Source organism: Cololabis saira, chromosome 5, assembly GCF_033807715.1.
Source record: "Cololabis saira isolate AMF1-May2022 chromosome 5, fColSai1.1, whole genome shotgun sequence".
Lineage (NCBI taxonomy): Eukaryota > Metazoa > Chordata > Actinopteri > Beloniformes > Belonidae > Cololabis > Cololabis saira.
Window position 1 is genome coordinate 40,059,611 of NC_084591.1, and position 21,149 is coordinate 40,080,759.

At 44.0% G+C, this 21,149-nt stretch overlaps 1 protein-coding gene across 3 annotated transcripts in view; it reads left to right on the forward strand.

Moving 5' to 3' along the window:
- Window positions 1–2,591: 2,591 nt before the first annotated feature.
- Window positions 2,592–21,149, forward strand: part of LOC133444337 (transcription factor Maf) — a 47,859-nt gene continuing 29,301 nt past the window's right edge. For 2 of the 3 annotated variants that reach the window (XR_009782714.1, XM_061722047.1), the window contains exons 1-2: window positions 2,592–3,956; window positions 10,122–10,192. Coding sequence is in view for 2 of the 3 variants with exons in the window: in XM_061722047.1 (XP_061578031.1) it covers window positions 2,974–3,956; window positions 10,122–10,149 (1,011 nt within the window). In the remaining variant the exon portion in view is untranslated. Of the gene's footprint in view, window positions 3,957–10,121; window positions 10,193–14,780; window positions 14,886–21,149 lie in introns of those variants that run through there. The other variant, XM_061722048.1, reaches the window with a different exon arrangement.

Below are 21,149 nucleotides of genomic sequence, written 5' to 3' on the forward strand. Positions count from 1 at the left end.
CATGGGCAACAGTATATGTCATGTTTGCCTAAAATACATATTTCAGTATATGATTTATTTTAAAATAAGTATAATCCTGGAAAACATCTGAAATAAAAGAACAATAATTTCAGCTGTGAAAAAATAACACCACACCTTCTGTGTTTCTGTGTGTGTTTGTGCATTTTCTTGGAACCTCTGAGGCAAACGAAAGGTTATCATGCTGAAATAAAATCAGGCTCTTCTTCAACATGCACATATTTCATATCGTAATAAGTGTGTTTTTAATAGATGTAACAATTAGTGAAGTCACCGGAACCAGTAAATCAAACGCTAGTCCTGGAGCATAGTTATCCTTTACCCAGGATGCATCAGGGTTATCCTGGGGTTAAACTCTGAAAGGTCACAAAGTGGCACATTTAAAGAGCTGAGGCTACAACCATCCAAAATTCTGATTTAAAGAAAACGTTTCAATCCAATTGCAAACATTATTTGCATTTATTTATTATTAGTTTTATTATTTTTAAGAAACTCCCTGGAGTTGTAACGCACCTCTCACAGTTAGTGACAACTTTCAGTTTCATCAGTTTCATGACAACAGGTGTACCTTTATAGTCTGCAAATGCTCTGAACTCTCCTCTGTACTTATATCATGTAAGTGGGTGATATATGCACCCCCTGTAAAGTGTAGAAGGGGAAAAAAATCATACCCCATATAATAAAGACAGTAGTAAACTACAAGGTAAAGAGCTGCCTACACGAAACTCCGAAGGGAGACAGAATGAGGTGCATACAGGACTATTAGCCCTCGGTAACACGATTGATGCATTGGCTCTATACTCTGCTTGTTAACCCTTGAGACTCCGGGCCGATAAATCCTGGTTTAAGAGTTCTGGCAATCCCAAAGCTCACAAAGCAGCGAGTGTCCGTGCATCAGTTGGGGATTTGTACAGACCCAAACAGGTCCCTGCAACAAGACACGTGGCAAAATTGAGATTGTAATTTTGGGGATTTGGGAAGTTATTGCTTAGTTTTATTACTCAGTTGACTTTGTTGTGTTAGTTCACAGATATGACCCCAACGTAATATGGTAGCCCTGAACCACTGTTTTTAGGGTGGTTAAAGGACTTGAAAATAGATTTAAAAAAATAAGTTAAAACCACCTTCAATTTAAGAAGATATTTATTCCTGTTACTTATATTCAATTCCCACATCTTACTGCCGGTGTGAAATGTACACAACAAGAACAGCATCATGTTGTGGCATCAGATGAGACATCATCATTTGCCTAATGTTAATTCAAAAGCATCCGAGGGGCTTCTGTCGTCTGTTCTAATGAATAAAACACGATGTTTATCCTTCCTGTCTAACATCAAGTCCCCGTGATCAGTCGCAGGGACCAGGAGAGTATTTACTTGTGTTGGGACACCAGGGAGTTGGATTATCTGCTGGCGGCTTTGTAGTTTTCTGAAGCTTCCCCGTGTGACATGTTCCAGGGAGAGTGCTCTTATTTACTCTCTGCTCTTGTGTGTATAGCCCTGCTTATTGTTTGTTCTCATGTGCCACCACTGCTGAGGACTGAGCTCCAGGAGAGACAGAGAGATGAAGCTGTGATCATACGTGGGATTGAGTCTGCACAGTCCAGAAGGACTAACTACTTCACCTTTTCCCAAATAAAAGCTGGTAGGGTTTTATATTGACGTGGGTTGTATTTAATGTAAGTAGCCTAACATTACCACTAGATACAAGGAATTGTGCATTTTCTTTACGGTCCATGACAGGAGCCCCATGAAGTTCCAATTTGTGCCAAAAGGTGGCGACATTGGGTTTCCAAACAAGGCGGTCGAAGCAGACTCGTGCCGGACTGTTTGCAAACACGCTCCTCGTCTTTATTGCGTCTGTTTTCATCTAATTCTCCATCATTTAGACACACGTACCGGATATCATTTCACATCACGTCTGTGCTATATAAATGTGTTCCATTGTAAGTGGGGGACTAAAACATTGACCTGAGAAAAGTTCGGCTAATTAACAAGCCGGATGCTTGTTAATGATATAACTAATGATATAATTTACTTTTGTCAAGACTAACATGAAATGTTCACGTCTGTGGGAATCAATAACGTTTGACTAAAGTAAAAACACACTGAGGAATATGACTGTACAATTCAACTCAAGATACTCAGTTAATGAAGTAAATAAATGAATGAGATCCTCATAACTTGTTTGTAAAAATCTAATGAAGGTTGTATTTACCGTCCTCATGATTAGGCGAATTTGGCTCGGTTTTCTTTGTACTCTTTCCTGGCTTGTTTTTTTCTTTTCCGTTTTGGAAAAAAAAAAGATAAAGAGGTTGGCTATAGTCTCACGTGTCAGTCTTTTGATGGACTTGAACCGTCTCTCGGACATTTCAAAAAACTTTGGATTCTGGACTATTATGCTAATGACATCCGCGGACCGTGCTGCTCATTGGCTGGGTCTCACTCAATTTCATATTTCAGCCCTGACGTCAGGACGCCTATAAAACTAAGCAATGCTTTTTAACTCGTCGGCTGACTGATCCCCTAGAAAAAAAAAAAATCGATCAATCCCTGGGTGGAGTTTTTTTTTTTTTTTCCCCATTCTCTACAAGGCAACTATTTGGCCAGGACACGTACGTGAACCTCCTCAAATTGGCGCACTAATCCTAAAAGGAGCCATGAAGTGTTAAACGGTAGAAAGAGAAAGAGCGGCGCTCAGACACCCGCACGCTGGGAGAGAGGGAGGAAACAGCGCTGCTCCAATGCGTCTGTGCAACACAGACTGAAGAAAAAAAAAACTTATCGACTCACTAAACCAGAACCCGCGCTGCGCAATTAAGTGAGAGAACATTCACCTTTTCCTTCGGTTTTGAAGAAAATAAATAAAGAAATCAAGCTGGCTCAGTGCGTGTCTCAGCAGCCCACTTTGACAGGTGCTCCTCACCCCCTTTGGAGGACTGTCAACAGCAAGAGGATGGCATCAGAGCTGGCAATGAGCAACTCCGACCTGCCCACCAGTCCCCTGGCCATGGAATATGTTAATGACTTCGATCTGATGAAGTTTGAAGTGAAAAAGGAGCCGGTGGAGCCCGATCGCAGCATCAACCAGTGCAGCCGCCTGGTCGCCGGGGGATCCCTGTCTTCCACCCCGATGAGCACGCCTTGCAGCTCGGTCCCCCCCTCTCCAAGCTTCTCGGCGCCCAGTCCGGGATCAGGGAGCGAACAGAAGGCGCACTTGGAAGATTTCTACTGGATGACCGGGTACCAGCAGCAGCTGAACCCCGAAGCTCTGGGCTTTAGCCCGGAGGACGCCGTAGAGGCGCTGATCAGCAGCAGTCACCAGCTCCAGACCTTCGACGGCTATGCCAGGGGGCAGCAGTTCGGCGGCGCGGCCGGGGCGGGGGGCGCCATGGCCGGGGAGGAGATGGGCTCAGCGGCCGCCGTGGTGTCCGCGGTCATCGCTGCAGCCGCAGCCCAGAACGGGACCCCCCACCATCACCACCACCACCACCACCACCACCACGCGGGCGCGCACCACCAGTCCTCCGGTTCCCAGTCCGGCAGCATCGGCGGCGGCGGCGGCGCGCACCAGCACCTGCGCCTGGAGGACCGCTTCTCCGACGACCAGCTGGTGACCATGTCGGTGCGGGAATTGAACCGGCAGCTGCGGGGCGTCAGCAAGGAAGAGGTGATCCGCCTGAAACAGAAGAGGAGGACGCTAAAGAACAGAGGCTATGCCCAGTCCTGCCGGTACAAGCGGGTCCAGCAGCGGCACGTCCTGGAGGGGGAGAAGACGCAGCTCATTCAGCAGGTGGACCATCTCAAGCAGGAGATCTCCCGGCTGGCCAGGGAGAGGGACGCCTACAAGGAGAAATACGAGAAGCTCATCAGCACCGGCTTCAGAGAAAACGGAGGATCCGGCAGCGACAACAACCCTTCATCTCCGGAGTTTTTCATGTGAGTTTCGGTGAAAAGTTTTAATAAAAGCGAACCCCACATGGAACAAAAAAAACTAAACAAAAACAAGGAAAAACTTTTAGTTTTGCGCGCAGCTAAAACTAGGTTGTGCGTGCTTGATTACAAACTGCGTTATTAAGGACAAAAACAGTATTTTACAATTTTGAAGCATTTTGTTTCACATTTCAAATGCTGTTTGTTTTATGGTTTATACAAATGATAAATAAACATAAATAGCTTGTATAAAGAAGTGTGATTAGTTTTCACTATAGCTTATTTTAAAATGATTTCTATCCACTTTATGCTGTTTGTCTTTGGGCACGCTGCATATCTTACTCAGGTCCGCTGATAAAGCTTCCCCCTGCACCTCTTTCCTCCTTCTTTCCTTTTAGCATTTTTCTTGGAAACTAATAAACTTCTCAGGCCCAGCAGCTTTACCTGATGTAAATTTGCTTTTGATTTTTTGCTAAAAGTCAACTTATCTTGATGTAAATTTTCATTTTCATATCACTCATCACGTGTATTGTGAAAAAAAAAAGAAATCCGCACCCTGCCCCGGCAGAAGTTTCCAGCTGATGTCCAACAGACCTGTGTGAGTTACATGAAGCCATGCATGCTGGTCATATGCAGATTGTATGTTCATTTGTTCTTTTTATTCTTTCATTTTCTTTTTTTGTGAACTTGTGTGTCATTTTGTCGTGTTACCATGACTGCATGGCTCTGCTTCATAGCCTTCTGGAGACTTATTTGAAAAGAGGAGGACTTTATTTTTTCATAAAAGTTGTCCGACCGCTACCATAAAAACATTAAACATTTTGGCTTCTGTTGGAGCCACGTGAGCAAAACGATTGCAAAGCAATTCTGGCCCAGTATTGATTTATACCAAAGGCCCAACATCGGGAGACTTAGAAATTGCCATCATATTTCCTGAATAATAGGTCTTTTCAATCAACAAGTGGGAAGATGCTCTGTACAAAGATTTAAGACGTAAAACAAAAACAATAATGAGGGGCATCATACTGTCTTGCGCATAACTGTTTCTACAATTGATTCATCCCTTCAGAAGCACGTTATTGATGTGTTTTCCATTCATTTAAGGAACTTAATTAAGTTTAGTCAGAACCCTGTGGGTCTCGGTATAAGCCGAACTATTTGTGAGTCAACGTTTAATGTTCTTGATTTCAGTTATTTGTGTATGAAAAGCGGAGTTACCAAGGAGTCTTTAAAACATGAGGATCATTCATCAATAAACCTTTATGAATGAAAACAAATATTTCCCCATGATCGTTAATTTTGGTTTAGTTCACTTTTACGTGTTGTCACTGTTATTGAGCCGATGACAAAGAATCAGTCTTGTCACTTTTCTCCTAAAACAATCAGAAACGTAAATATGTCAGACATGATGACAGACATGTCGGTTTAAAATGATGCAGTTTGCACTGAAAAATGATACAGATGTTGCGCAAAGCGCATATCATCCTGCCCCGAAATCGCTCAACGCTGGAAGTTAAAGTGTCAATATATTTTAGTTACAGCTCATTTAAATACTACAATTATTACGATGACAAGGAGAAATGTTTTGGTCATACGTTAATGACGCCTGTTTTCTGCCTAAGAAATAAAAACGACGGCCTCCACCTGTTGCGTAATTAAAGCCAGAAAATTTGAATTTCTTTTCAAAGGTCGCGGAGAAAATCAGACCAAAGGTTTCAATATATCTACTGTAATTTCAATTTGCGTCCCATGGCTGGAACTTTGTGCTCACAGAAAGGTTCGGTTAATGATTGATTTCGAGTAAACTCGCACTTTTTACTACCCCACTTGTTGAATATTGTCTGTGGAGGTTCAGTTAAAATGGACCAGTAAGTTCATGATAAATATAAGGCAGATGTTTAAAAAAAAAATCCGAAACAAAATCCGTATTTAAAAAAAATATATTCTATGAAATTAAAACCGCTAAACAAAAAGAAAAAAAAAGTGATTCTGTTTGAAATACATTTTAATTTGGCCTTTTGAAAATGTCGGTGATTTTAAAAGGGCGGTTGCTGCTGAGATAATCCACCATGGTTGAACATCGTTTAATCGACTTCTGACTCAAAAGTGCTGAATTAAAAGGCAGCAGAAAAAGGCAGTGGCAGTAATTTACGCGGCCACCAGTGACAGCTGGGCCAGCCTTTAGCGGCTGCTGGATGTGGCCTGCACGCTGCTGCTCCTGGAGAGCGACACGGCTGAGATAAAAGCTGCACGGAGCTCTGCGTTCAGCCGCCGCGCAAGGTCATCGCCACCGCCGTGCAATCTGCTCCACATCTCCGCTGTCGTGCCTGCGTTTGTGTGCGTGCGTGTGTGTTTGCCCGCAAGTGTTGCACTCAAGTGCTTGCGTGATGTGTGTATTTACAAATGAGAAGGACCTGTTTTTCCCTTTTTTTATTTGCATTAGTGTGTGGCACGGGGACACGTCCGAACCACGAACTGCTGCAGAACATTTTTTCTGGACTCTGTATTTACTATCCATGTGTAACGTTGCCTAACACACTGTCACCTGGTTTGCATGGCTCCCATGGAAGTCCAGAGTGAGGGACAGGACGAGAGAGCATGAGCCTCTCCTGCCTGAAGGAATGATTTTCTCTGTGATTAAAAGGGAGTGAGAGACATCGAGAGAGAGAGAGAGAGAGAGAGAGAGAGAGAGAGAGAGAGAGAGAGAGAGAGAGAGAGAGAGAGAGAGAGAGAGAGAGAGAGAGAGATGCTGGCTGCCTTCCTGCTCCTTTCAAATGATAAACGATCAGAGATGCATCCTAGCTGAGAGGAGAGGGCCTTTTAGTGAGCATGTGTCCACTAATTTATGTTCCTCCTATCTGATTAGGTCAATATAGTGAGCTATTTAATTACATTTGTGTTATAACCCCCAGAACTGGAGACAATATAGTTCTTTCGTGTCACCTCGTTCTCCTGTGAGGCTGATAGGATCAGCTGGGTTGGATCTGGCTCTGGTCAGTCTAACCTGGAATTTAATTTGGGTTTTTCATGTGGCAGATTGGACGTTAGTTTTGTGTAATGGTTTGTGCGTTTCCAGTGTCTGCGCTCAGTCACTCAAGAAGGATAAAGTGGAAAATTGATGATCAGTGTGGGGGCTGTGGAAATTGTGTAGGAAGCTATTTGTTGGCTTGTGTTTTGACTTCTAGACACACCGAGGGGCAGGACAATTCAGTAGTACTGATTCATTTCCTGTGCTGAAGGAGGACAGAAAGCACAGGAAGCGACATTTCAGGGCTTCCTCCCTCTCTCTCAGCACTCTGACAGAGTCGCTGCCTCCTTTGCCATCTTTTGGCTTCCTTTCGTTCATTTGCGCAGCATGAAAACGTGTGTACATGCAGAGCACACGTACATACACACACACGGCTGCATTATTAATCCCCTTAGTAACCGTAATACTATTCTCTGGCCCAGTATATTGACGTCTGTGCTGTGATCATTTGCAGTCTGTACTATGATTAGGTTATTAAAGATAATGTAGTTGTCTGCTGTCACAATATTTGACTTTTTCTTTTAGGTCAACTATGGAAAATCACTTTGAAATTTATCAGTATTGACATTTGAATCATCATCATGTACTACGCCTTAATGTCTCAGAATTAATAGGACAAATGACATGCACGCTACTCAGTGTCTATTTGTGTGAGTGTTCAATAACCAGCTTGCAGAGTCTGCTACATGACCTTGTGTTGGAGCGGTGTGTGTTTGTGTGTGTGTGCGTCTATTAGACCTGGAGGAATGAATCCTGTCATCAAGACACTGAGACATTTGTAATTTTAATATTAAGAAAACCAATATGTTACTGCAGTCTCAAACAGCGCACAACTGAAGATTTTTTCGTCTCATTATCTGCAGATCTGTAAGTAAAATTTATCATCAAGGCATAACCTGAAAAGTCTCTGTAAGCTGCAAAATATTCATTGCGGATTCCCCTTTATTATCATTTAATCTATTAGTCTCTGGTTAAAGAAAATTTTTGTCACCTCATTAAATACATTTCCTATTTAAATGTAACTTTTATTTTCTGTTAATCCCTGTAAATTCCTCTTCTCCAGATAATAAACCCCCGATGGGTTAAAAAAAACAAACTGATTCGCATTCAAAAGAGGAAACAATTTCAATCTCTTCTACTCAATCTGCATCTGCATCACACCACACGATAAACATTTACATTTAAAGTGATTTAAATCAGCCGCATTTATGTTCCTCTGTGGTCCGTCCATCATCCCGACTGGCAGTGGCAGAGCTTCTCTCCCTCCTCGCCCTCTTGTAGTGTCCTGAGTTATGTTGTTCATTTGAAACCTCAATAATTTAACTTTTCCTCTGCTGTCACGGCTGAGCGTGTGCTAAGAATCCAGCAGCTGTAAAGGGAGTCTGTGTCTCTGCCTGTAGACGTAACGTAGTGGCCTTATAAATGGTGATTTCTCCCTGCGAATAAGAGCATGAGTAGGGTGATGGAAATGTGATTGTCCGAACGTGAAACTGTAGTGTTGGGATTGCAGCAACTGCATGCACCTCTATGGAATTGCAAGAAGGTGCAAGAAGGTGCCCTTTGAATGCCTGATTAGAAGGCAAATGATGAAAGCTAATCGTGATTAAATTAAATGGGATCAGAATGCACTCTCTCAGAAAAACAGCTGAAGTTCTGTTAACGTTTTCAACTGTAAGTTTAATGTGAGAGCACAGAAGCAGTCTTGGACCACGGCAAAACTGGCAGGGGTGTGCATGTGTGTGTGTGCGTGCACTAAAGTCCACCTGTGTGTGAGTTTGTGTGATGCAGGGTGGAGCTGGAGCCAAGCCCGGCCCATGTGTGTTTTACCTGCATCTCAATGAAGCGAGAGGTGATTTACCCTTCTACTGCAGTCAGCCTCTCTCTCCGCCAGTCAAACAGACATTGATCTCTTTCCCAGGCAAGGTGACCTGCAGCGCAGTTAGGCTGCTCCAAAGTCTCTCCTCTCCCTTACAAACGTACCTGGGAAAGGCCTTGACCCCCACAGCCTGCTGCGACCTTCTGCACACGCGCCTCATCCCCCCCGTATAAATGAGTGTTTATCAGAGAATGCATGCCTGACTGCACGTGTCAGGCCCTGTGTTTTCCTAGTTCTCTGCTCGCTGTTTTCATTCCTTTGGCGCTGAAACTTTCCTCTCTCAACAAAGTGTAGATAACTTACATCTGGGAGTCCGTCACGTGGACAGTTTGAGGCTTTTTTCTGGTGCCAAAAGTATTTGGTGTGGTGCAGGTGTGTCACTGAGAGCTCCCATGAAGCTGGCCGGGTCAGAGTCCACGTGCGACACTGAATGGGATTATGGGGTGATGAACAGGTTTCATTGTTGCTTCAGCGTGGATTGACGTTCATTAATGAATCTCAGCTCTATTTTCTCCCTCTTAAAACTCAACAAAAGTTTCCTTTCTAGGTTGGTTTCTGAGTTTCATATATAGTCGATCATGAAATGATCACAAAATGTTCTGACTCCAATGATGCATGACACAATTTATAATAACTATTACTGTAAAGTAAGCGGATAGTTATTGTCAAAAAATGAATCTATATTTTTACTGAAGCAGGAAATATTAAGTGGTTCTCCACCAGTGATACATTTATTTAGAGATTTAAAGATTCCACTTTGAAATAAACTTTTGTGTGTGTGTGTGTGTGTGTGTGTGTGTGTGTGTGTGTGTGTGTGTGTGTGTGTGTGTGTGTGTGTACGTACGTGTGTGTGTGTGTGTGTGTATGCAAAATTGCAAATGAAGTCTAAACCTGTTTAATTTCTTTTCCTGATATCCAATTAATGAATTGTCTCTTGATTCTTACCTGTATTTTCTTTGTGTTTCAGTTTTACTGTTCTGTTTACCCTTTTTTATACAATTGAGCAATTTCAATTGTACAAATTTATTAACAGTTTTTTTTTATAGCTAAAGATTACCTGATATAGTTTTGTGGTATTACATCTCAATATTGTTACGGGAAAATGACAGAAAATACTTTTCCCTCCAGTAACACACGATGTTCTCTTTCTTGAACATATCTTTATGAAGCCATGACCTGAGCCGAATGTCTGCATATTAACATGTTATGTTTACAGTTCTTATTTCATTGTGTCTTTTAAAATCTGTTCCCGTTCTCTTGTTTGCAGGACGTCAAGAAAGTTTCTCCACCTGTGATACAGAGCTGTGTTCTCTCGGTCCCGCCAGCCTGGAGTCTGAGGTAACTTCTCCTCCTCCTCTGATCTTGAACACTCCTCCTGGTTTATGTTTAAGCCAATTTATTTCTGACTTCAATTATTTTTAACTGAGGAAGGAAAAAAAATGTATTCAAAGTTCAGGTTCGCAGAGGTGCGGCGACTGACTTTCAGATCTTCTGCAGCTTCAGCATAAATAGCGTGTTGTGCAGAGCTTTCATTAATACAGTAGCTATTACAGTGATATCGCCAGAAATCATGCTTTAATGCTCACTTTGATTTTTTTTTGATGAAAATGAAAAGAATTCCAATATATTACAAAACAAGAAAAGTTAAATCAGACAAAAATCAGTCACAAAATGATATGAAACATAAATCTTAATGCGAATGCTTAGCAGATGCAAAATTACATTTTTACATTTTGAAACCTTTTGTCACACTTAACTTCACCCCTGTGAGTGAAGCACAACTGTTGATGGGGAGGATAAGATCACCGTTTTTGTGTTCGTTCAAACAACATTAATGCAGTTCAACTTGATAAAAAAAAAGGGAAACTTTGTACCTGATTAATATCTCAATAATTCATTTTTGCCACTAGGCAGTGAATATTAATAACAATAGTAAGAATAATTATTCATTATCCTTCAGTCTCTCCTTACACACATATTTATGTATATATACATATGCATGTATATCAATGTTTGCTGCTGTTGGGGCTCTGAGAGAGCTACTGGAGTGACGGAGGGTGACATGCACATTGCTCCCGGGATGAGGGTGAAACCTTTCACCTCTGACCCGACCTCCTGATTTCCCTCATCCTCTCCTCTCTCTGCGGGGACGAACAATGGATATCATTTTTATGTGAGGCTGACTTGCAGATGGGCAGACTGTGGGACCGATGGAGTGAGAAGGTGAAAGTGAGAGCTATTTTTTTTAGTATCCTGATATTTCCAGTAAGGAAAAAGAGGAGGAGATGGAAGAGACGAGCAATAAAGATAAATCAAGGAGGAGAGATGTGTGAAAGGAGTGAAAGGAAAGTAAGTGCAGGAGGCAGGAGGTTGAGGAAAAGGAAGACATCTGGATGTAGATGCAGACATGCAGTCCGGGGTGAGCAGATGGGAGGAGGTGAAGGGAGCTAGGAATGGATGGGCTCCTGGTCGTGGGTGCAGACAGACAGTCAGGGTAACCAGAGGCAGGCGGTGACCTTCTCTGCTGCTGGGGGATCGAAGGCTTTATTTAAAGGCCTGGTCAATGCTGGGTGCTGCTGAAGTATCAGACTCACAGCCAGGCGACTCATCACCACTGTAATACAACTCTCTAACACTAACCCCCCCCAACACACACACACACACACACACTTGCAGACAGGACAGGACGCTCTCCGGACACCTCAGGTTTTACCCTGTACAGTCAAAGGGCTGGACAGAGAAAACTACAGCATCAGCATCAGCTAATTTTACTCACTACTTTCCTCGTGTGCTCAGCACTGTGAACCTGCTTATTCTGCTTCCTGCATGCGCTTCATTGCGGTGTTTAGTTCTACTTCTGAGCAGCATTTGGCCGTGTGAAAATACTGACAGTGTGTTGATGCAAGTGTTGGAAGGGTTAAAAACTGACAGAATGCAGGCTGCAGGTCTCCCTGCATCTCCGTGTGTGTACGCGCGTGTGCAGCACGTGTTTGCATGTGCATGTGTGTGTGGCTGCAGCATTAGGACACCTGCGTGCTTCAGCACTTTCCTGCTGTCAGGAGCGCTGAGGTCACAGGCAGGGGAGTGGCGAGGGCACATTAGAGGAAGCTCCAGAGCCCCCACCCACCCACCCGCCACATCTCCGCCTTCTCTCTCCTTGTCCAACCCCCCACTTTTCCTTCTCCCCCCCATCCCGTTATACACCGTCATCCCTTCTCTTCCCCCATGTGACTCGTCTTCCCCCTCACGGTGACGGGGTGAGTCGGCCACTTGGGGTTGGGGGAGGGGATGGGGATGGGGATGGGACGGGGGGGAGGCAAGGTGCCTCTGTGGCTGACAGCAGGCGGGTCAGGTTTTCATGGATACGGCAGAGAAGGAAAGGACACATGCGCACACGCATGCAGACATGTCAAGAAGGATGCGAGGGAGAGCGCGTGGGTATTTAAGTGCATGCATCAACATATGATCTGGTTACGTAAAAGCCTGGAAAGCTTTTGCAGGTATTTGATGGCTTCCATCAATATTTCATCTAAGGAATGGTGTTTGTGTCCGATATGCATACGTCATAATAACATTCAGTTTACAAAAAAGAGGAAAATTAGTTTCACATTTACTGGAAAGGGAGAGTCAAATAACATGGGTTTAGCTGATTTCAAAATTTCCCTTTATAAAACAATTTTAAGTTCTTTTGCCTCCTGCAGAGCGCAGGATTTTCTCCATTCACAGAGGGACACACTTCGCTCTCTAAGATATATATAACTACTGCAGCCGGACACCGTGAGACTCATTACACTGGCAGAGTTTCGCTAGCGACTCAGATGACAACTCTCCATCCAGAAAATCCAAACGACAGCGAGGATATAGCCGGGGCGCGTGCTCATTACAGGGCCCAGTCTGAAAAGCGAGGGAGCGAGTCAGGCAGTGTTCGAAAATACAGAGGGAGAAAAAAAATCAGTCTCAGCACTTGTAAAGACACACAAGTTGAACACTTGTGTTTAGATGTGGATTGTTTTTAAAAATGTGCTGTGTTTTTACTTCTAAGCTACAGAATAGATGATACTTGGGGAGGAAGTTTCACCCCCGAGCCAAACCTCTAAACATCAACCAGCTCCTCTTTTTAACTTATGTTAATACAAAATTTTCTCTCAGTATTTCAACTCTTTAGGCCTGAATTGTGTTGTTTTATTCAAACATAATTAGTTGTAAAGCTGATGCTACCAAGTGTGTGTGTGTGTGTGTGTGTGTGTGTTTGTGTGCGAGCCTCCGAGCCACTGCTGTCCTCGGGTTGTGACTGTGTGTTCACAGCATGATTGAGAGAGGAACTTGTGACGAGCCGGAGGTTAGTGTGATATAATGTATTCCCCTGAATCACCGCAGCCAGCCGCCCAAGGCCTTCCTCCAGCCTGAAGCCTGGCTCACACACACACACACACACACACACACACACACACACACACACACACACACACACACACACACACACACACACACCTTCCTCACCATCCTCTGCTCCCTCTTCCCCGCGGTGTCCTCTCAGCGCTAGCTGCTTAGCATTGCACCCAGTGTCTAATTGAATTCCAACACCAGGGCATTAGCTCCTGATGCCACAGTGATGTTAACACGGCACAATGCTAACAGTCCTCAGGACGTGTTTCAACACCCTTTCTCCTAAAGAGAAAAATCAGTGCTAAGCTCACTCTGGCAGCATATGATTTATTCAAAGCTCCAAACTATGTCTTCTGTTTCCCCCTAAAGGATCGTCTTTTATAGCCATCAGCGAATCAGCACTTCTTATGCACACATGGAGCAGAGGCAGAGTGTGTATTCTCATGCTTCAACCTGAGTGTATCTATTGTCCCTTATATAAATGTGTCTGCTGCTCTTTCTGCATCCATATTACTGGCAATGCCGTCCATCCCCTCTGCCTGACACCCTCACTTTTATTTCCCGGCTCTCAAACACTGGCTCTGGGCTTTAATGGCACATATTTCCTGGGCCCGCCTGAAACGGGATGCATCTTCTCCTTGTTAGCTTGATAAATAACCGGGCTGCTGAGAAAGTGCTGAATTTTAGCTTTCAGCCTCTATTTTGTGCTGGATGACATTAATTTTAAGTGCTGAGAGGGAGCTAACTAATACAGACAAATAAATAAGGAGGAGGGAGAAAGAGGGTGCAGAGGGTCTGGAGTCACTGCTGTGTCTCCCGCCTGTTAGCTGCTTATGCACCAGCATTCATACATGTAATATGCAAACCTGCAAAAAATAAATAAACACAATAAGCAGGAGTGGTGCAAAGTCAAGCATGCACTTCATTTTTCAATCGACGCTTCTTTTGTGAAAGTCTCTCGTCCGCTCATGAGTTCAGCTCCTCCGAGGTGTCCCTCAGTAAGACTTCTGTTCCTCTATCCACTCTCCACTCTGCCTCTCTTATCCTCTCTCTCAGCCGTCCTGAATTGTGCACTTCATCAGAAAAGACTGTGGCAGAAATGTGGCGGTGGATCACAGCATGCCCCACTCCAGACAAACTGTATTTATGTGAGCATACAGAGACAACAAAAGAGAGATTAGTTCTGAGTAGCTCATTAGTTGCAATTTAAATACTGAGAGTAATTTTGGAAAGAAATGAATTATGTGTTGGATAAAAGGCCAATCAAATACGTTTTTCTAGATATAGCACTGGAAATAAGAATGCTTAAATGTATGTAAGCATGAAACTGTATGACTTAAATGTGCAGTACGTGCATATATGAAATACGTTCTGTGATGTGGTGTGAAATGGTGTACTTATTTATCCATTTCTTTTTTTCCCACAGTATGTTGGAAATATTTTCTCTCCTAAAACCAGATCACAGTTTCACATCTCAACGGCAACCTTTGTTCTTTTTTTGACATTTTCACTTTTCCTTTTTGTTTTCCCTGTTTTACAGTTTTAAGCCACACGGTGACTTTACCTTAAGATGCAACATTTGCCACATGACGGCAGCAAATAGTACAGCAGTAAATGTGTCGTACTGCCGGTCTATAAACAAAGAGTAAAAGGGATGTGGACAGGACATGCACAGCACTGCTGATTATGTGAACTGACTCACATCTTAACGTGTGAGTATCAGTTGCTCATCACACAACACAAACTCCAACACTGTTAATAGATCTTTGTTTACAGGTAAAACTCTTTCATCTTGTCTCTTGTATGATCCTGTGCAATCTGTGCAGTCTTTTTTGTCCTCCGTTTTTTTTTTTTTTTTTTTTTTGCACAAATCCACGCAAGCCACGAGCACACACACTGCTGTGCATAATATAACAATGAAGTGGCATTGGCTGCGACACCTCATACATTACTTTAACAATGTATAGTGCAGTGAATAAAAAGGTCAGTGGTTGAGAACTGGCTTCATGTAACAATAAGATGCATGAACTCAGCACTGCAGAGCCTTCAGTCAGCATCCTGAAGCCCAGCGCTGTGAGGGGAAACACATGCAAGTTGGAGTGATAGATTCCTCTGTAGGGTGTGTGTGTGTGCATGTGTGTGTGTGGGACAGAGAGAGGGGGAGACCGTGTGCGCACCCACTGTTTACGGGCCACCGTAATGAAACACCTCACAACAATAGATTTATTTGGCCTATTATTATTGATTGTACATTTTTCCCTTTTGCCCTTTGTCTCGTTTTGATAAATGTCTTTTATTACCGCATTTTAAAACAAGTGATGAAGGCAAGAGATGAGCTCAGATTTTGCTTCGAAAGTGATGCTTTTATTGGAGCAAATCTATTTTTGTCAGCATCCGAACGCGCTCTGGCTTTGCAGATGCCATGCAAGCGGTGCGCCTTTCTGTTTGCAACGCAGGGTTTAATTTCCAGGGTGTATTTATCACACGCTGTCATGGTGCGGTCACATGACCACATGAACCACTGCCAGCAATTAAGGCTGATAAATCACTCATTTACAGGAAGAGGAGGGACAGAGTCCGGCAAAGCGGAAACCAGAGAGTGATAAGAGAATGGGAGAAAAATAATGAATAGCCTGTAACCCTTTAAAGATGTTCTGCTTTTTCATTTTTAAAACAGCAGTGCTGAAACCTTTTGTGTTTGGGCAGCGTAGTATGAACTTGTGAGCCAGTGAGGCTCATTGACTCATACAGGCAGAGACAGTGAGACAGATGGTAGTTGTTTGTGTGCTTTACTGTGATTGTGACCTGACTGCATTGCTTTATTTACTGTTGGAGGTGTGTGCTAGAGTGTGTTCATGTGTGCAGCTGTGCGCGCGCCCCGCACAAGCAAATGCCGTTGTGTCACTAGAGAGAAAGAGATGCAGAGAGCAGATGTACACAACTCTCAGTTCACTCTCTTGTTTTCCTATCAATGGATTTCCAGGGGAAACACACTCCACCACTAGAGCCCAGCCAGCCTAAAAGATCCTCAGCTATCGTCAGCATGTACATGGAAATAACTCAGTCGTGACCCAGCGTTTTATAAATTAAGATCCGAAGCTAAAGCTGCTGATCAAACACGGGTCCCAGGGAGATGCTGGGGATGTGAATGGGATCTAACCTGTGCAGCGTCTGTATAGGTTACATCAGAGTGTGTGTTTCAGCAGCCCAGGTCAGTGCTCTGCAGAGACTCAGCCTGCCCACTCACTTCAAAAAAGCTGTTTAAAGATTCATGACTGAAACGGGGGGGGAAAAGAAAAAGCACAGCCTGCTTTTAATGGGCTGAAAGGAGGAGAGCCGAAAAGAGGAGTGCAGAGGAGACGAGCTGTAGTTGTGTTTCCGAAAGTCAAAGCTTTCATTCATTAAAGACGGGGGTCAGTAATTTGCTTTGGAGAAGTCCGCAGAGTGAGACCCCGAAGACGAGTTGAGTCCGTCAGGTTTCCTGCTGTAGGAGGAGCGTCGCCGTGTGTTTTTGTTGTTTAATGCGTAACAACTTTATTAAATGGGCTCCTTGCTTTATCGTGCACATAGAGCATTCACAGCAGCTGTGAGTGTGTTTTAATGGTCCCTGCTTCTCCACAGCATCACCCACAGAAAACTCAGGCAAGCTGGCGCCTGTGACAAAAGCAGTACTCCTGGGGAAAGAAATAATCTGTCTATGTATTAACTGCATCAGAGCAAAAACTGTGCATGAGGGGTGTGTGTGTGTTTGTAGTTGAGTGGTAGGGGAAGTTTTGCCAGAGACTGTTGAGCATGTTTAAAATCCTTCATTTCATTTGGAGGGAGAGAAGAGACAGAGCAAGTCTCTACGTTCCCTCTGATCTTGGCTGCCTGCTGGCTTTCTAGTAACAGCAGAAACATAAGCTGTACAATATGTTATTCTATTTTATTTGTACTAGAAAATTCAACAAAGGGCTGTCTATGGGTTTAAGCTTTTCTTCTTGGAAGAAACATATACATATGGTGCTTTTTGTTAATATTTGTGTCTCTTAGTTGACTTTTTCTCTGTTGATAAAATGCCACAGCTGGGGGGGATACTTCTAATCCAGAGCTTGTGTGAAGATACACCTCCACCCTCCCAATGTCTCACTCCATGTGGGATCTTTTTTTCAGTGTAGGTGTACGATATGTAGAGTAGCGAACATCACTGTGACTTTTTTGTGTGTCTTTTCACGCTCTGGTTGAAGCCTGGTGGACGTATGCGCACAGCAAGGGGAGGAAAACAGAAGGGAGAAGGAGCAGAGAGGGAGTGTTTCTCATTGATATACGCAAACATAACAAACCCTGGGGGAGAAGGACCGCATACCACCAAAGACACTTGTTCATTACCCACTTTAAAACTTTTTAAAACAGCCCGAAGCATCAGATTTTAACCTGACATGTTTTTCAACTCTGATCATTTACAGAAAATACAAACACTCTGCTCTCTTCTCAGCATAATTAATCAAAAGAGAACATCACATACAAGGAGGATTGTACAGATCAGCGACGATCTGTGTTTAAAGCCACACAGGGAAATTAGCTACAGACTCATGTCAGGACGCAGAGCTCATCATTGACCGATCAGAAGGTCGGCTGCTGCACGAGCTCGCACGTCTGCGTGTTTCTGAACCCCAGATTGGCTACAAACATATTATTTGTAAGAGTAGGTGTGGGACTGAAAGGAAACATAGAAATAAAGTGCTGCCATGCTTTGCTGCGCTGTATAAATGCAGGCCGTTTTATAGACTCTTAATCAGGGGTGACGATCACATGTTATAACTCTGTCAGGTAAGTCCTGAAGTTCTACAGGGAATGTTTCACGTTTTTGTATTTCTAATTAATGCCAGATTAATTATGTGAGATCAGAAGTAGAAGAAAAAAACTGAGTATGCTGCAAGTTTAAAAGTCCAATTCCGCATGCTTGTTGAGTTTTGATGGTGCAAACGGGTGCAGCACAGCGTTCTCTACGATATATTTTATGTGGCTTTATCTTGAGTGAATTAAAGGGCTTGTAAAAAGTGGAATGTTATTAGCGTCAGACCACCTGGGGTGAACATCTGCAGCCTCAGACTGCAGACCCAACATACATCACTGTTCCTGTTCTCACTATTTACTGTCATACATCTACACACTCTCACGCACACATGCGCACACACACATACTGTATACACTTTGCAGTGGATCCATCTTTTGCACAGCCCTAGACTTCATTCCTGCAGGGATGCAAGCTGGTTATTAAAAACAGCCTCTGTAGCGCGGCTGAAGTAGGATCTGGTCTTCCGCTCGGACCGAGATCAAAGGTCAGGACTGCTTCATCGCAGCACAACTCCCCAGTAATCTGGCAGCGATTCTGTAACCAAAGTTCAAGATGATCAGCGACTGACTCTCCGGCGCTGTGCTGGAGAGCTTTTGCATGGGACCTTTTTATTTGTTTATCTTAATTTTCCCTTCCTACAGTAACTAGCCTCCATTGAATAATTAGATGTCCTTTTCATGTTCTATTAGAGCTGTTTTTCCTCATGTCTCTGCTTGAACACTATTTTTTTCATCTTCAAAGTGAAAGCTAAAATAGGGCGATCATTGCAATTTAATTACTACAAGTCCCTTTGTGAATTTGCTCTTGTGTTTGTTTACATGCATAGATTTGCCGGCTTCTGCACTTTTATTTTTGTGCATTTGTGCGTGTGTGTGTGTGTGTGTGTGTGTGTGCTTCGGTAGAGGTCTTTGCTTTCTTGTGCTGGTCTGTGCATACCCTCTTATTTTTAGTGCAAGTGTGTGCACATTTGTGTGGAGATGAAGCCGCGTTGGGGTTTATTTAAATAGATAAGATGATGTTTTATTCCCAATCAGAGGAATCTCCTGTCGCATTTCAGTCTCCTCATAATAACCCCCAGCGTTGCTCCACATCCCCCTGGCGCACACGCCTGACTATTGCAGACGCTGCGTTTTCTCTCCCCCCCCCCTCTCAGGGGTAAAAAGCTTTGATAAATGAAAATAAATACTTTTCTTCATATGAGAAAATGGAGGGAAAAGAAGAAAATGGCAGAAGTGACAGGAGGTCTGTGGCAGTTTGATGCCTCGGTACAAGCAAATATATGACAGAGAAGGAGCTTCTGGAGCGGCGTCTGAGTGTGGTGCAATTTAGCACTGAAACGCAGGTACATCCTCAATCATTGTGGGGAATAAAAAGTGAGGAAGACAGTGATTCAGGGATGTGGTCTGAGAAGAAGGGAGATATAGCAACTGGCCTGCAGGCTGACACGTTAACAGAGTAGCAGTGAGAGAGGGGAGAGAAAAAAAAAACAGAACAAAAAATGATTTAGAGGAAACAGGTTCTCCTCCTTCTGTTTGTTTCTGTGACTGCAAGGTCACGCAGGAGCCTCTTTCCTCCTCTCTCTCCAACCTTTGTTTCCCTCTGTTCCCTCCGAACCTCATTTCATTCAACACTCCCGAACCTCCGACAGCTCCATAACTATAACTCTCTCCTCTCTGTCCTTTCCTCCTCTCTTCCCTTCATCCGCAGCTAAATGACTCTGTCAGAAATAAAGAACACTTATCTTATCTACTGCCTCCACTCTGGTCTTTCTACCCCTGCCGACGTCACACAAAAGGAAAAAAACACAGACACACACAGAGAAAAAAAAGGGAATATTCAGCAACAAATGGTTACACTGTATTTGATTATCCCTCTGAGGTAGGAGTAGCGCTCTCCTTCTACAACATTTTGATTCGCCTGCCAGAATAAAAAAAGGCGTGCAACCTACAGGATAGCAAACAGACAAGTAGACAGAGGCTTGACAGTGGACAGGTGTCCACTCATTCTGTTCTTCACACACACACACATACACACACACACACACACGTACGTGCACACTCACTTCGCTGTCATCCCCTTCTTCTCTCCTCCCTGTGGCGGGGAGGAGAAACAGGGATCCACAGCTCTCTGCAGCCTGTGTTTTTGTCTTTTTCTCTTTGAGTGTGTGTGTGTGTGTGTGTGTGTGTGTGTGTGTGTGTGTGTGTGTGTGTGTGTGTGTGTGTGTGTGTGTGTGTGTGTAAGCTACCGAGCAGCCACTCAGCAGGGTGCCACACAGGGATAAGAGGAAAGAAAGAAGGATGAGTGGAGTGGAAAGTGGAGCGACAGGGATAAAACAGTCTCACACAGTGAAAACACACACACACACACTCACACACACACGCATGCACCTCATGCTCCAGCAGTCTGCCGGGTCTCCCCTAACGCTCCATCTCTAATAGTCGCCATACAAAGTGCAACACAGACTCTGATCAGCACATATTGTGATGACTTTGCCTTTCCGTTACCTAAAAGTGCACACCCTCACAAAGTTGGCCCACGCACACAGTTCAGTGGGATCAAAGGTTACGAGTGAACCACATCGACTGCCTTACCCCAACATGAAGGTTATGCATATGTTTATCGAACCACGTCCAATTTGGCCGCCCCACCTGAGTAAATGAGTTTGATGTGTTTGCATTCTGCGATGTTCCCGAGCTTTTTCTTTGTCCGCCGCTCTGGACGCCCGCGTGGCGAGGAGGCGAGGAGACGGCCGAGGAGGGGAAGAAAAGTGCGTGGTGCTGGTTGCCAGCGAGACGGTGGCTCTGCGCGCTTATACGCAAAGATGCGGAAGAGGCTGAGAGATGAAAAGAGTGATAATTCTTGTGTTACCCCGAGGCCTGGCGCAGCCTCGTGGGCTCCATATAGGTCCCCTGACGCACGCCTGAGCAGAAAGCTGTGGCCCGCTAATTGGCCCCTGTGTTAACAGCAGAGACAAAAGTAACATCTGCGTGTGAACACGCGTGCGGTGTTGCAGCGGTGCCGAGAACACACCGTTTTTTGCAAGTAATAATTTGTTAGTTTGTCTCTCTGCTT